The sequence below is a fragment of the Toxotes jaculatrix genome, chromosome 22, assembly GCF_017976425.1.
Source record: "Toxotes jaculatrix isolate fToxJac2 chromosome 22, fToxJac2.pri, whole genome shotgun sequence".
In the NCBI taxonomy this organism is placed as follows: Eukaryota; Metazoa; Chordata; class Actinopteri; family Toxotidae; genus Toxotes; species Toxotes jaculatrix.
Genome location: NC_054415.1, coordinates 2815532 through 2828824, shown reverse-complemented (window position 1 = coordinate 2828824; position 13293 = coordinate 2815532). Strand labels below are relative to the sequence as shown.

The window sequence follows — 13293 nt, the reverse complement described above, 5'->3', positions numbered from 1 at the left end:
TGTCTGTGCGTGCATGTATGCATACGTGTGTCTTTATCATTGTATGTTTGGACACGTCTGAATCGTGTGTGTGTGCACGTACATGCACTTGTGTGTGTGTGTGTTTCCTTTTCCAGTCCTCACGCAGTTCCAGACCGTCTGCGTCTACGCGTGAATCGGATCAGCCTGCAGGAATACGACAGACTGCAGTACGACAAGGAACGACTTCGTGATATCTGTAAGTGTGTGTGTGTGTGTGTCTGTATGTGTTTTCTCAAACTGAAAAGCAACTTCAGTTTATATTTTTATATAAACAAGTGACTACCAAGTGACCGATGATGAATCTGTAGACGATTATCACCCCACTTGGTTCTTCTCCGCTCTATAAAATGTTTCAGCAGAGATTTCCACTAAAAACAGAGCTTAGAGAAGAGTAAATATTGGACTAGCATTCATCAGGTGGACACAGAGAACACTCCAAATGAATGTTAATGTTGCTCCATTTCCGCTGGGTGTGTAAATAAGCAGCTGTTTGCCAAAAAAAGTTCACCATATCAACATAATGTGTGAAAATTTGTCAGGGTTTTACTGCTTGTTTCTGCTGCCCCCAAGTGGCCAAAATCAGTTATTGCAGCTATTGCAGATTCCTTTTCTCATGTATTATTGTCTAAAGTGTGTGTTTGTGTGTATTCCAGCCATCCCGGTAGGCATTGTGGTGGTAAGGGGGGACTGTGACCTGGAGACATGCAGACTCTATATTGACAGATTACAAGAGGCAGGTCTTCTCCTTTATCCTCATCATTATAATGATTATGATTATCACTTTAATTTTCCTCTCCCTTTCCCTCTTTCTTTCAACTCTTCGTTATTATTTCATGACCCATGCAGCGCCATCTCTGCGCTCTTAGTTATTTATAGATGGATAAGCGACCAGCACCACTGGGAATGCTGAGCTGCTGTTTAGCTTCGTGTTTCATGTGGGAAACATTCACTAACCGAGTTAACATCTGTGCAAGTTTTTGATGTAAATGCTTTGGCTGTTTGTTAACCTTGAAACCTGTCTGCTGTGCCTGCTAGGATTTACACACGGCGCCATCTACTGGCCACAGAGTGCACTATCAGGTATATGACTTTTGGGTGTCTCTCTGTAGGGAAGAGTCTGGTTGTTAGCCATGGAGGCTTTAGAAGCTAATTTTTTACACATTCAAAATATCTAAATCTGACTTTTTACAATTCTTAAAATCTGTGCCACAGTTTCAGTCACTTTTTTGCAGAGCAGTTATGATAGTTATGAAATTTTTAGCGGTGTTGGCAGCTCCGGGAAGCATGAAAATAAAACTCTGGGATACGTTGCTCCCTTCAAAATCAGGAATATACCCACACAAAAAAATCTGCTTGCAACAAATGAACGATAGATTTCACAGACTGACACCCATGTTGAGTAAAATCTTCTCTTACCACACTGGAAAAAAGTTTCTGGACATTTAAAATATAAACAGTAATGGTGAAGAAATTACACTGTACACTGTCTCATTGTCCTGATTGTCTCTGTCTTGCTATTAATTGCTTACATGCTCAAAAATAATAATAATAGAAATGATGCCTTCCTCTGTCTGAATTTCATTCCTTCTGCTTTCTTTTTCTTCTAATGATTTCCCTTGTGAACTGTTTTCATATAGTTAATTGTTCAGTGAAGGGAAGATAAAGATCACATTGTCTCTTTGTCTCCAGGACGAGAGCAGAGGTGTCCCCAGGACTAGTTCAGCCAGTAGACTCTCGCCCAACTGGAGCTTTTTGGATTGTGAGTGACTGAAACAGAAATACTGAGCAGAGAGGAGTTTTGGGTTTTTTTTCAATTTGGATAAGTGATAGAGAAAACTCTCCCCCCATCTTCTTCTGCTTTTTATGATCACCACACCTCACAATTATAATAACTGATCTGTGAAGCATTTTTCTTAATATAATTACAAAAGACTTTTAATAAAAACAAGGAGAAATCACAGAAGTCAGTTAAAATACATGTGTTTTTAGCTGAACTCAGACAGATAACCTTCATCCCATTAACATACATGTCTCTGCTCTACAGCCACATCAGCTGACCGCTTTTATCGTATTGACAAGGCTCAGGTAAACACTACTTAATTTCTTTTGGTGCTCAAATGGTTGAAATAAGACATTAGTTAAAGTTAATGCTTGACTTTGACTGAAATGTTTGTCAGACCAATGTTTACTGATTTTTACCAGTGTATGATTGTATTTTCATGCTTATATGCACATGTTTTTGTAGGAGCATCTCCACTTTGTGACAGAGATTTGTCAGGACGAGGTCTTTATCCTGGACCACGAGGGCCCGGTGGGGAGCCAGGGGTCGTCCACGGGGATGCCTGATCTGGTGGTGGAACCTACTGCTGGGTACATCAGCAGACACACAGCAGACAGAGGAGACACACTTTTATTAACCTTTATTTAACCAGGGAGGTCTCACTGAGGCTTTTGCAACGCGACAACAGTATAAACATTACTCACAAAGACAATTACACATGTTCATTCATTCATGAATAAATAAACAGTGATACACATGCTCTTGCAAACAATTGAGAGTGAATTAATTAACAGCAGTTGTGGTAAACAGTTAATCATTTATTCATTTATTCATCAAACATTACAAACTAAGCTAGTTCCAGCTTGTGAGATGTAAAGATTTACTCCTTTTCTCTGTTGTTGTTCTTGACTGTTGTCAGGACTGTGAAAAAATTATAGCATTAAATCCTCACATTTGAGAAGTTGGAAGCAGCAAATGTTTGGCTTTTTTGTCACGTTTTAATTCCCTCTCACTTCTCTTTCCAGCGTTCCACTGACGCCTGAGGAACAAGGTAGAACACATTCACGTTATTCCATGTTATAACTTAGCAAACTAAAAGTGAAACTTGATTTACTTTAGAGAAAAATGTCCTCTGATTATTTCAGGTTATATTTACACACTTTCAGTGGTCATAGTAATTCAGTAGACATGCTAAGTCAAAGGCAGCTCAGTTTTAAGTTTATGTGACGGCTTTTCCCTGGATGAATAAAGATGGAAATTTTTAAAACCGGTTTCATGTCTCTTTAATCACCTTGAGGTTGTTCTTGTCCTGTGAGGGTGCTTTGCACAAGGAAAACATTCTGCTTCAAGGAAGTTAGCTCAGTCCTCACCAGACTGGACAAAACACACCCAGTCAGTGGTTTTGTAAGAAAGTGAAACAGAAAGTTCAAGAGAGTAAAAAGTCCCGGCTAAAACACTCAGGGGAAGCTGGGAAAAAAAACAAAAAAACAACTTAGGTTATTTTTATTTTCTCTCGTCTTTAATCTTGAAAACAATGCTTGGCTTTGAACGTTGTATTAATTGATGCACACAGATGGCCACCTCACATGATGATTCCTTTCCTTTGTATGTTCACAGCTTTGCTGACAGCAGCCGGTTCTGGGGATCTTTCTATGGTAAAGTGACAAACACAGATATGTTAGTCATGGATATATGACACTTAAACAGTCTCAGCAACAATGATTCAGCATAAAGTCAGTTCATTAGATTTCTAAACTCTCAGTGTGTCTTTTGTATTATGAGTCATGGGGACTTTACATTACAGGGCCCATGTCTTTGTTTTAGGAGTATGTATATTTCTGCACTCGTTTCCCAAAGCAGCACTTAAGAGTGAGTGCGTGGAGATGGCTTTCTGTAGGGCTGTCTTAACTGTCTGTTAAAGTGGTTGTATCTTCAGTTCAGGTTAAAAATTGCTGCTTTTCTTTCCCTGTCACTCTTCGCAGCTCTCTGAGTGTGTGCGTCGAGGCGTCAGCTTGTTGGTCAGAGACTCTGGAGGTTGTTCAGTGTTACATATAGCTGCCCAGAACGGACACACAGACCTGGTCAGCTACATTCTGCAACAGGGTGAGGATGTGTTTGGTCCTCTGTAGGTATATATGTGTGAAGTTAAGCAGCCTCCTGAATGTATTTTATGTTGTCTTTCTCTCTCTGGACAAAAAAAAAAACAGGACAAAAGTGTTGGTTCTCAATAGAAAATCACTTTTAACATCTTTAAAATTATAAACATCTAACATTAGTTATTAGTTTCAGTCCTGGTTGATTCATTCATTGCAAAGAGGGAACAAGAACCAACACACTTCAAGACATTCTGAGAAAAACAGTAGCACACTGTTCCCTTTTCAATTTTATTTACAACTATAAAAATGAACGTCATGTTTCTTCTGTTTGTCTCTCCACAGGCTCCAAAGTGCTCCTGGATTTGACAGACAGAGAGAAGTATGTTGACTACTTTTAATTGTGTGTGTTTTTTTTCTAATGGATTCTCTGTGTAGGAATATTTAATACGTGTATGATGATGATGATGATTATTATTATTATTGTTGTTATTATTATTATCATTATTATATTAGATTATTGTTGAAAACACCCTGGTTCTGTGTGAAACTGCAAAATCTTCTGGCACCTTTCAGTTTCACCATATCGTGGTCAATGTGTCGGGCGTATTTTCCCGTTGACTGTTACAGGAGATTGTGACTTTAAACGTTCTCAAAGCTTATCTCTGTGTGTGCGTGTGTTTGTGTGGTTGTGATTAGAGGGGACACTGCATTGCACAAAGCAGCCTCTGAGAAGCAGCACGCAGTGTGTCGATTACTGGTTGAGGCTGGAGCGTCTCTTGAGAAGACCAACTTTCAGGTAAAGCCACTCTCCCAAACATCGCTGCTAATCTGCCCACATTGTACACAAGCTGAGTCATAACAGAAAACCATCACCGTGACATGCAAATGGTTTACAGAGAAGTTTGTGACTCCACTGGCTTCCGGGCTGTGTCCGTCAGCCAGCCCTGTGAACGTGAATGTTAATCGCCATTGGTCGGCCGGCCCAGTGTTGGATTTTCCCCACTGGCTGTTGCTCGAACACAGATATCATAAGCTCTAGAGCCGTGTAATGTTTAAATTGGTTTTCAAATTTTTTTGTTTGAGAAAATAATTGGCAAATGAAATGGAAACAGTTGTTAGCTGCAGCCCAACATTCCTTTATATTTTAGTGACATTGCTGTGTGTGTGTGTGTGTGTGTGTGTGTGTGTGTGTGTGTGTGTGTGTGTGTGTGTGTGTGTCCAGGGGAAGACACCAGCGGACCAAGCAGAGGGAGACGCAGAGCTCGCCACCTACCTGAGCACCCAACAAACCACATCTTCTGCCACCCACGAAGACTTGGAGACCGCAGTCTGAGGCGCACACACACACTCACACACACTCACTGTGTCTCTCTGGACTCTGCACACACTCATAGTGGAGAAGAATCCGTGAGGAAAATGGTGTTTAAAAAATAAACAGTCTGGTTTTGACTCTGGTGTCTCTACAGACGAAGAGATAAATCAGACAAACCGGGGGAGTGATGAACTGCTTCAGCTCACAGCAGCACCGCAGTGGAGATTTTAATGCTCAACTATTTATTTGTATTTATTCATATTCTATTTATTGGTTGTGCTGATCGATTGACTGAGTGATTGATTGTAGGACTATTTACGGCTCAGGATGCAAGTGCACTTTGAGCAGCCGTCACGGTTCGTGAGCTCAGCTGTTGTTCGGGAGAGCTGAACTCATGAAAAGATGTTTCTCATCTTGTAAGGGATTTACGTTGGTCACAGATCATATTTAAAGAAACCGGGGTCCTGGGTTTATTCAGTGAGACTTAAACAGCGGTCTGAAGTGTGTCGACAAAGCATTTACAAGCAGGATTTCTGTTGAAAATAGTCAAAATTAAACTAAAATAGGAAAGGTTTATGTGTTTACCCCGTAAAACCTGTGTGCCAAAGACACTGCACTGATGTAGTGTCACAGGAGTCCACAGTTTCACTAATGTTCCCTCCATCTTTCACACTGTTGTTGGGTTTTTTTTGTCATGATTCTCTGACTTGAATGTTTTAAGTTGTGAGCCTGTGTCCTTAACACCAGATTATGCAACGATAAGGTTTTTATCTCTCACCATCGGTGGTGAGCTGTGGTATCATTACCAAGTACAAGTGAAATTTATTTCTCCAGCTGCTTTCAAAACTGCAGGTTCACCTGAGGGTGAAACACCACAAACAAAACAAATACAGGAAATGGTTTTAGGGTTGTAGTACTTTCCGGTTGCCCAGTAACTGTCGGGGGGGACTGTTTGTTTTCCAGTTATACTGGTGGGTTTTCTCTCCCTTTCTACTGCTGTGTCTCTTTTCCAGTTTTTTTGCATCACAAGACTAAAACTCTGTTGAAATCTGAAGGCACTGCATCAAACCAGTGACTGGACCAGACCTGTTTTCTGAGAGAGGAGCAGTATCAGCCCACCAAGGATAAAATCCAACATATTGTTCAACCATAAGTCCTGCTGCAGGTGTTAGTGAATATTTATCAAGTGCAGCCAGTTGATTTTGGAGGATAGACCAGAGTATGTTTTAAAAACAGGGTATTTAAAACATAACCACTAACCTGTTGATTTCAGACAAAAGCTTCTCCAGCAGCCGTCACACAAACAAATATTTTAACTTTAACACAGTGGGATTGTGTGTATCTGGTACTCCTGACCCAACAAGGCTTTTCACACTCAGCTTGTGTGTGTGTGTGTGTGTGTTTGATGATAAGTCCCATTCCATATCAAATCTAAAAAGAGAGAAAGAGATGTGAGTACAGCTGCAACAAAAAGAAGCATCACTCTGCTCTCTGTGCAGCATGTATGTAACTACAGACTGTGTTGTGTTACGATTGTGTGTGTGTGTGTGTGTGTGTGCGTTTCATGTGTATCTCGAGTACACATGCCCGAGTGTGTCTGTGTGAGAGTGTGTGTGTGTTTGCAGCATTTATCCAAGAAGAAAAGAAAAATCTGAGCCATATTCAATGCAATATGAATAGATGACGTCTTTTTGCATTTCTCTATTAATCGTTTACATTACATTAATGTTTTTAACATAGTCGTCCATTTAGCACCGAGGACTATTGAATGTGCAATTTTACTTCAGTGCTGGTTGGGTATATGATTGTCTTGTTATTTTATTTTATTTTTTCTTTTGTGTGCATGTATGTCAATGGATTGAACTTTTAACCAACCCTGTGAGGTCTCTTTAGATATAACCTGTTGTAAACTCAATTGATATTTACAGTAGGAACTGTTTTCCCAAGTATCTGTGGGGACGTTGAACATTTTAAAGATGAACGTGGAGCCATTGTAGAAGTCTGGTTTTTAAACTGCAGAACATGATGTCTTTTTTCTTTACCATTAAAACATCTGCTCCACAAGTGTGAAGCATTAGTGTTAATCTGACACTGTCTGATAATGACATGTTTTTGTATGTGATTTTATCTAAGCCGTTAAACTGGTTCAGTCAAAAAGACAAAAAGGTCGCCCAGCTATTAGTCCTCTACAAACAGACATGTATGTATATGTATATTCTGTTATTTTTTTTTTATACATAATCCAGACGCAGGACTTCTACAATGGCTGCCACTGTCAGCATCCAACACTGAGACCTTCCTCTGAGTGTGTGGAGGTGCTTAAATAGACAGGAATGAGTGTAAATGAAATCCTTAAACTGAACTACCTGTGAATGGTATTGTCTATGAAGTGACTGTGCTATTAAGCTGGGCCCGTTCTGAACGACATACACACGCTTCTTATCACTTTCTATTCAGTAGAAACATGACTTTGTATTAAATAGTGTCTCTCATCAGCGTTGGTTATGCATGGCATTTTCTTACATCCCTGGGATTATTTTCTGGTAATGGTATAAAAAATGGCATTATTGTTGTTTAAACTATTAAATTATTATAGTTTTAAATGATTTAAACCTGAGTTTCTTCTTAGGTTGGGATATGTGTTGGGTGTTTTTTTCTTTTCCTTTTGTATTTCTTTTATTTTTCTGCTGATGTTGATGGGATTACTTGAAGTTTGTTGTTTTATTTTCTTAATTTGTTAAAAGAAGATGTGACCCTGTACCATTTCTTTGGCTCTGGTGTTATTTCTTTTTTGAAGGACTATTGAGGAAAATCCCCTGAGTCACATCGCACTGTGAGGAAATTCATTAGAAAAGTCAGCACAGCCACAGCAGAGACAGCAGGGTGTGTCAGAAAGTGGCACCGTGGTGATGCCTCACAGTTTTTAGCAAGTCAAGTTGTAAACAGTGAAAACTGCATAAAATATACAGTCGCCCATAAAGTAGGAATAAAATATATTTTACCTCTTCACATGAAATGATTGTGACAGTGTGATTTATTCTTGACAGATAAAGTGTATATCTTCTCAAAACTTTATTGATCAGTCTCTTCCAATGTGATTACTGATGTGTATAAGTAGGGATAAAAAGAGGAATGTGTCTAAAAAAAAAATATTCCAACTTTATGGGCAACAATGTATGCAGTTGATCAAAACTATTTTAAATATATCAGCAAGACTAAGAGTGTACAGCTATAGTACCAGCACTGGGAGTTTCTGAGCAATCATCGATAAAGTCCTCAAATTTCAACTTCATAGTGGCGCTAGAGGAAAGGTCAGAGGATCTCGAAAGTCAGATTCATCCTCTGGGGTTTTGTGGTTTTGACTTGAGTGCATTTTCTAACATTTCAAACTTTCAAAAAAAGATTTCTTTTACTGGTAAATATTTATTTATTTATTTATTTATTTGGTTAGTTCGTTATTTATTCATTTAGTTAGTTAGTGGTTGACTCATGAGAATTCGACAAACAGATTTCAGTACGGCCCCTCTGTCTCGCTGTTACAATACGTGTGTGTCAATAAAGCTGTAGAAGAAGAAGCAAAAAGTTAACTAACACAAATTTTCAGATAAAATAAGAATCATGAGCTGAGGAAAGTATGGTATGGAAAGTCAGGTCATTTCTAACGGGGGGGCGGTGCCAAACCATAATCTCTCCTAGGGCAGCCAAATGTCTGGAGCCGGCTCTGGCTCGACTCATCACGAGGATTTGACGCATCGACAGGTTTCGGTACGGGTCCTCTGTTCCGTTGTTGTTACGTACGTGTGTCAATAAAGTTGAAGGAGAAGAGAAAAAAAACCCCAAACTTCACTAGAGCTCACAGAAGCAGAGGATCATGAGCTGAGGAAAGTAAATCCTCCGTGAAGAAGTCACCTGCCTCGGGATTCATCACTCTTCGTCTTTCGAACCATTTTGATCGTAAGTAATTTGGTTTTTATGTTTTTTTTTTAAAAAAACATTTCTTACACAGGAAGTAGTGATTAAAAAGTTAGCTAGAAGTGGGCGGGGTTTGGATATTGACCGGTAGAACTGGGAAAAGTCGATTTAAAATAGTTGACGACAAAACCAACCGTCTTACATCGTGTTTCTAAGCTGTAATAAGTTTTTAACCTTGACAGCTACACCCGGTTTATCGCTGTTAAACTAAAGGAGATGTAGCTGTAGCTAACAGTCGTAATAGAAAACTTGGCATATGGCAGCTAAACTCGCAATAAACTACATTAAATTGGGCTTTTTGCTAATTAAACACGTCATGTAGCAGTTTAACTTATTCCTACATTTCTTGCTGTGTTTTGTGTGTGTTCAGTGAGAGAAACCTGCCGCTGTCGGACGTACAGTTCATGATATAGTTATTATAGTACAAGCCTTGACATGTCTGTAAAGTGTCCTTCCACAGACTCGCCACCAGAGGGCGCAAACTGACCCACTCAGATTGTAGAAAAGTCTAAAACGAAAGTGAGTCATGAGCTCCCAAGGAAATAGTATTCGGTACTTTTTCTTTTTTTGGATCCACCAATCCAAACCCCAACGATATTCAGTTTACAATCATTAGAAAAGGAAGCTGGAAATCCTGGAAATGTGAGAAGCTGGAATTGGGGGATGTTTTTCTCTTTATTCTTAAAACAGATGAATAATTCTGCGTGGACTGACTAAATGATTAATAGACAAATAATTTCAGTATGGATGACATAAATAATTATTTTTATTAAAATATTATTTTTAGTTGTTTATTAGATTTAAATAAAGAAACTTCTGAGAGGTGCTGGCAAGAACACATTTAGACTTATTTAGATAAAAATTCACGATTTTAAGTTTCCACTAATGTTTAATTTTATCTTTATGATTATTATTTTTTTCTTTCATCAGCAGCAAACCAACATGGCAAACGGGCATTTAGGAAACCATGAGCACTGCTCCAATCAGGACAAGCTCAAACGCAGCACAGACGCTGACACTACAGCTACTTCAGACACTGGCAGCATGGAGAACACGGTGGAGTTCAGGATCATGATGGCCTACGCAACAAGAAAACGGCCAAAACAGGACGCTGAGTCGGCTGAGCAGGGCAGTCACACGGGAGCAAATGGACCATCCTCCCCTCAGACACCAGCCGAGGCTGAAACGGGAGCAACAGAGAAGAAGAAGAAGAAGAAGATCAGATGGAAATCTCTGCTTTGCATCAAATCTGAGGACAAACCTGAGGACAAACCTGAGGACAAACCTGGGACAGTACCTGAGGAACCGCAGCCAATACCTCCGATATCAGGCAATGTCAATTTCAGATATAGTGATTCTGAATATGGTGAGTATCAAGATGTAGCATCAGATAACCACCGATCACATGTGTGGCAAGAATTAGTGCTGATGATTATTTACATTATTAATCTGTTTACTATCACGTGACAACAAAACGCATAAAATCCTCGCACTTGAGAAACTGGAACCAGAAAATGTTTGAATGTGTTGCTTTAAAAAAAATGACCTAAATGATTATTCCGTCCAGACTTTTTATTTGTGTGTTTATTATTTCATTTCAGGTAAAGACAAGGATGAGTTCAGAGATGTGGCAAGCATAGCACGCTTCGTGGAAGAGATCGCCAATGAAATCCCATTCGTCCTTCCAGATATAGAGACAGACTCGGGAGAGAGTGAGTTTTTGTTTCCTCCCTCAGATTTTGTCTTTGATCAAGTCTTAACATGCATTCATGAAACATCACATTACGCTTGCTGTTTAAGGTACATTTTAGCTTTCATACTTTGTTCTTTTTAGTCTATAAAGCCCTTAAGCCCATGTGGTTTTCTTGTGGTTTGGATGCTGGTTGATAATCGTCTGTTCTGTCGTGTAGATACTGAAGAAAATGTGGAGAAGGCGATTGGTCTGCTCCTGAGACAGGCTGGAGATCAACTGAACGAGGAGGTCAGAAACCCTGACACAAACACCTCCATGAATTATTTTAAAATGCATATTAGAAAATATATACATGTATTGTATGCATTTTGAATACTGAATTTCTGTTCTACCTCCAGTGTTTCCTCATTGCAAATCCATGATATTTATGGCTTAATTAATTAAGGAATGAAGCAATAAGTGAAGGTTAATGTTTCTTATCTTCACCAGGAGCTGAAAGTTATTGCCAGAGAGCTTATTTGGAACTACGATTTCTTTAAAGCGGTAATAAAAGCCCTTCTCTCGAGGATGGGCCTCTCTTCCCCCAACCCCGACTCTCCAGGGCCACATGCGTCACCCAAAACCCAGATTGCTGTCACCTGTGAGGTGAGAACAAGTTTCTGGTGCAGTTGGATCTTTTATATCTTAAAAGATATAAAATATACTGTAGCCTGATAAATTGACAACTCGGGTGAATTAGCGTCCTTTGAACCTGGTTAACCATTAAACACGACTCTGTTCCGTGACAGGCCACAAGTCGTTTGTCAGCAATGGACACGCTGCCCATGAACCGACTGCTCGGCTATGGAGCCAGATACCTGAGTGAAAAGTACACGTCCTGGGCACTGCAGCACGGCGGATATGTGCGTAAAACTTTCTCACCTTCTTAACACTTTATTTAAACCGTCATTGTGTTTGACCCATAAACCTATTTTTCTCTCATTCCTTTGTGTAGGACGAGGTCTTTAAAAGCGATGACGATGATGACGACGTCCAGTGAACACACAGAGGCGGGATCCAAATCTGGATCAGTAGCATCTTGATCACTTCATAAACTCCTACTGAGATGTTTTTAATGCCCTCAGAACTGAATGAGACTTGGGGAATTAACTTTTCTGTTTACATGCGAATGAACTCCAACCAAACAGCAACACAGCTGCAGCAATGTGCACTAGAAAAATGATTTCATTAATAATTTTATAATTCATGTATTATTTTTGTGTTTTTTTTTCTTCTTACAGAAAGTTTGAGCCAAAGAAGTGTCTGTTGTGTCATTCATCCAATTAAAAAATACAAACATTTTTTAAGACAAAAAAAAATTATTGTTGAGCACCTGCACCTTTTCATAAAAAATATAAACTAATTGTCTTTCAGGGATGGGGCTTAATTGCTTCACTACTTGCTGCTGGTGGATGGTGCTACACTTATTTTTTATGAAAAAAAAAAAACTTTTATGAAAATATGTCTCAAATTTGATTTGAAATGTGGTGTGTACTATAATGAGTTTGTTAAATCTGATACATGACGACAATGCATTTCTTAAAACAAGCTGTATTCACTTTCATTTCATGTCGGGTCATTTTAAGTGATTCTTGGTGATTTATTCACTTTTTTTTGTCTGAATATTTTTCTATTTATCAGCACAGACAGAAAGAACTGCACTGGATCATAGCTAAGAATGAATCTGTACCATGAAATACTAAACCAAAATATGTGAAATACCTCCATGTGTAAGATGATCTGTGAACTTGTTGAACTGTACACTTTAATGCTTTCTATTAACCCATGAGTCCTGAGACGTGTTCAAGTGAAAACTGCACCGCCCTGTGGTCAAAGGAGGAACTGTAAATTGTGATGCAACAGAGCAACAGTTGCGAACCCCAATTTAAAATCTGATAATTCATTGTTTTGTTTTTCAAAATGTTCTTTACTTTCTCTCTTTAAGTTTTTCGTCGTGACAAATTGGTATATTTGTTTCGATGTTTCGGCGACAAAATAATGAACACAAACAGCACATTTCGGAGAGTTCTTTGACAGAGGAAGCAACAGGCGACACAATATAAAAGTTACGGTTTTATTTGGTACGTGCTTGTTGCAGACATGGTGCATGCCAAATTAAAAAGGACAAACCCATGAATTCCCTTTTTATTTAAGTCGAGTCTGGGAGGCGTACACCGCCACTGGATACTGAAAGAACCTTAAAATCTGCATTTTTGTAAACGGAGTTTTGAATGCGGTCCCTTCTGGAGCGTGTAGCCGGCTCAGCTGTTTGGTGTCTCCCAGGGAAATGAGATCCAACCCGTTCCCCTGCTCTCCTCGGACCGCCACAACCTGCTTACCGACAACAAACACGCTCGCCACGAGGACGCGGTTCATCAGT

At 39.4% G+C, this 13293-nt stretch overlaps 2 protein-coding genes across 6 annotated transcripts in view; both read left to right on the top strand.

The window, feature by feature from the left end:
• The window catches only part of dgki (diacylglycerol kinase, iota), a 53637-nt gene extending 45436 nt beyond the window's left edge, over positions 1-8201 (top strand). For 3 of the 4 annotated variants that reach the window (XM_041030203.1, XM_041030204.1, XM_041030202.1), the window contains exons 22-33: positions 117-217; positions 675-754; positions 1057-1101; positions 1711-1780; positions 2066-2106; positions 2267-2391; positions 2827-2852; positions 3419-3456; positions 3784-3904; positions 4240-4276; positions 4594-4693; positions 5120-8201. In XM_041030203.1, coding sequence (XP_040886137.1) covers positions 117-217; positions 675-754; positions 1057-1101; positions 1711-1780; positions 2066-2106; positions 2267-2391; positions 2827-2852; positions 3419-3456; positions 3784-3904; positions 4240-4276; positions 4594-4693; positions 5120-5230 — 895 coding nt within the window. In that variant the 3' untranslated portion in view covers positions 5231-8201. The remainder of the gene's footprint in view (positions 1-116; positions 218-674; positions 755-1056; positions 1102-1710; positions 1781-2065; positions 2107-2266; positions 2392-2826; positions 2853-3418; positions 3457-3783; positions 3905-4239; positions 4277-4593; positions 4694-5119) is intronic. The other variant, XM_041030205.1, reaches the window with a different exon arrangement.
• An 805-nt stretch (positions 8202-9006) lies between these two features.
• LOC121176598 (apoptosis facilitator Bcl-2-like protein 14) lies at positions 9007-12666 on the top strand. Of its 2 annotated transcripts, none has more exons than XM_041030686.1 (7): positions 9007-9163; positions 10112-10547; positions 10783-10893; positions 11092-11162; positions 11364-11519; positions 11663-11776; positions 11869-12666. In XM_041030686.1, exons 2-7 carry the CDS (start codon positions 10124-10126, stop codon positions 11911-11913), a joined length of 921 nt encoding a protein of 306 aa, XP_040886620.1. In that variant the 5' UTR covers positions 9007-9163; positions 10112-10123; the 3' UTR covers positions 11914-12666. The 2 variants fall into 2 exon arrangements, with proteins under 2 accessions (XP_040886620.1, XP_040886621.1); XM_041030687.1 differs by having other exon boundaries at positions 9018-9163; positions 10115-10547.
• Positions 12667-13293: the final 627 nt, after the last annotated feature.

Bases quoted from the DNA above. Each gene is read 5' to 3' on its own strand.
- LOC121176598 (XM_041030686.1), top strand. From the start codon at position 10,124: ATGGCAAACGGGCATTTAGGAAACCATGAGCACTGCTCCAATCAGGAC. The intron at 10,548-10,782 runs GTGAGTATCAAG...ATTTCATTTCAG, and splicing joins ATATAGTGATTCTGAATATG to GTAAAGACAAGGATGAGTTC. The intron at 10,894-11,091 runs GTGAGTTTTTGT...TCTGTCGTGTAG, and splicing joins AGAGACAGACTCGGGAGAGA to ATACTGAAGAAAATGTGGAG.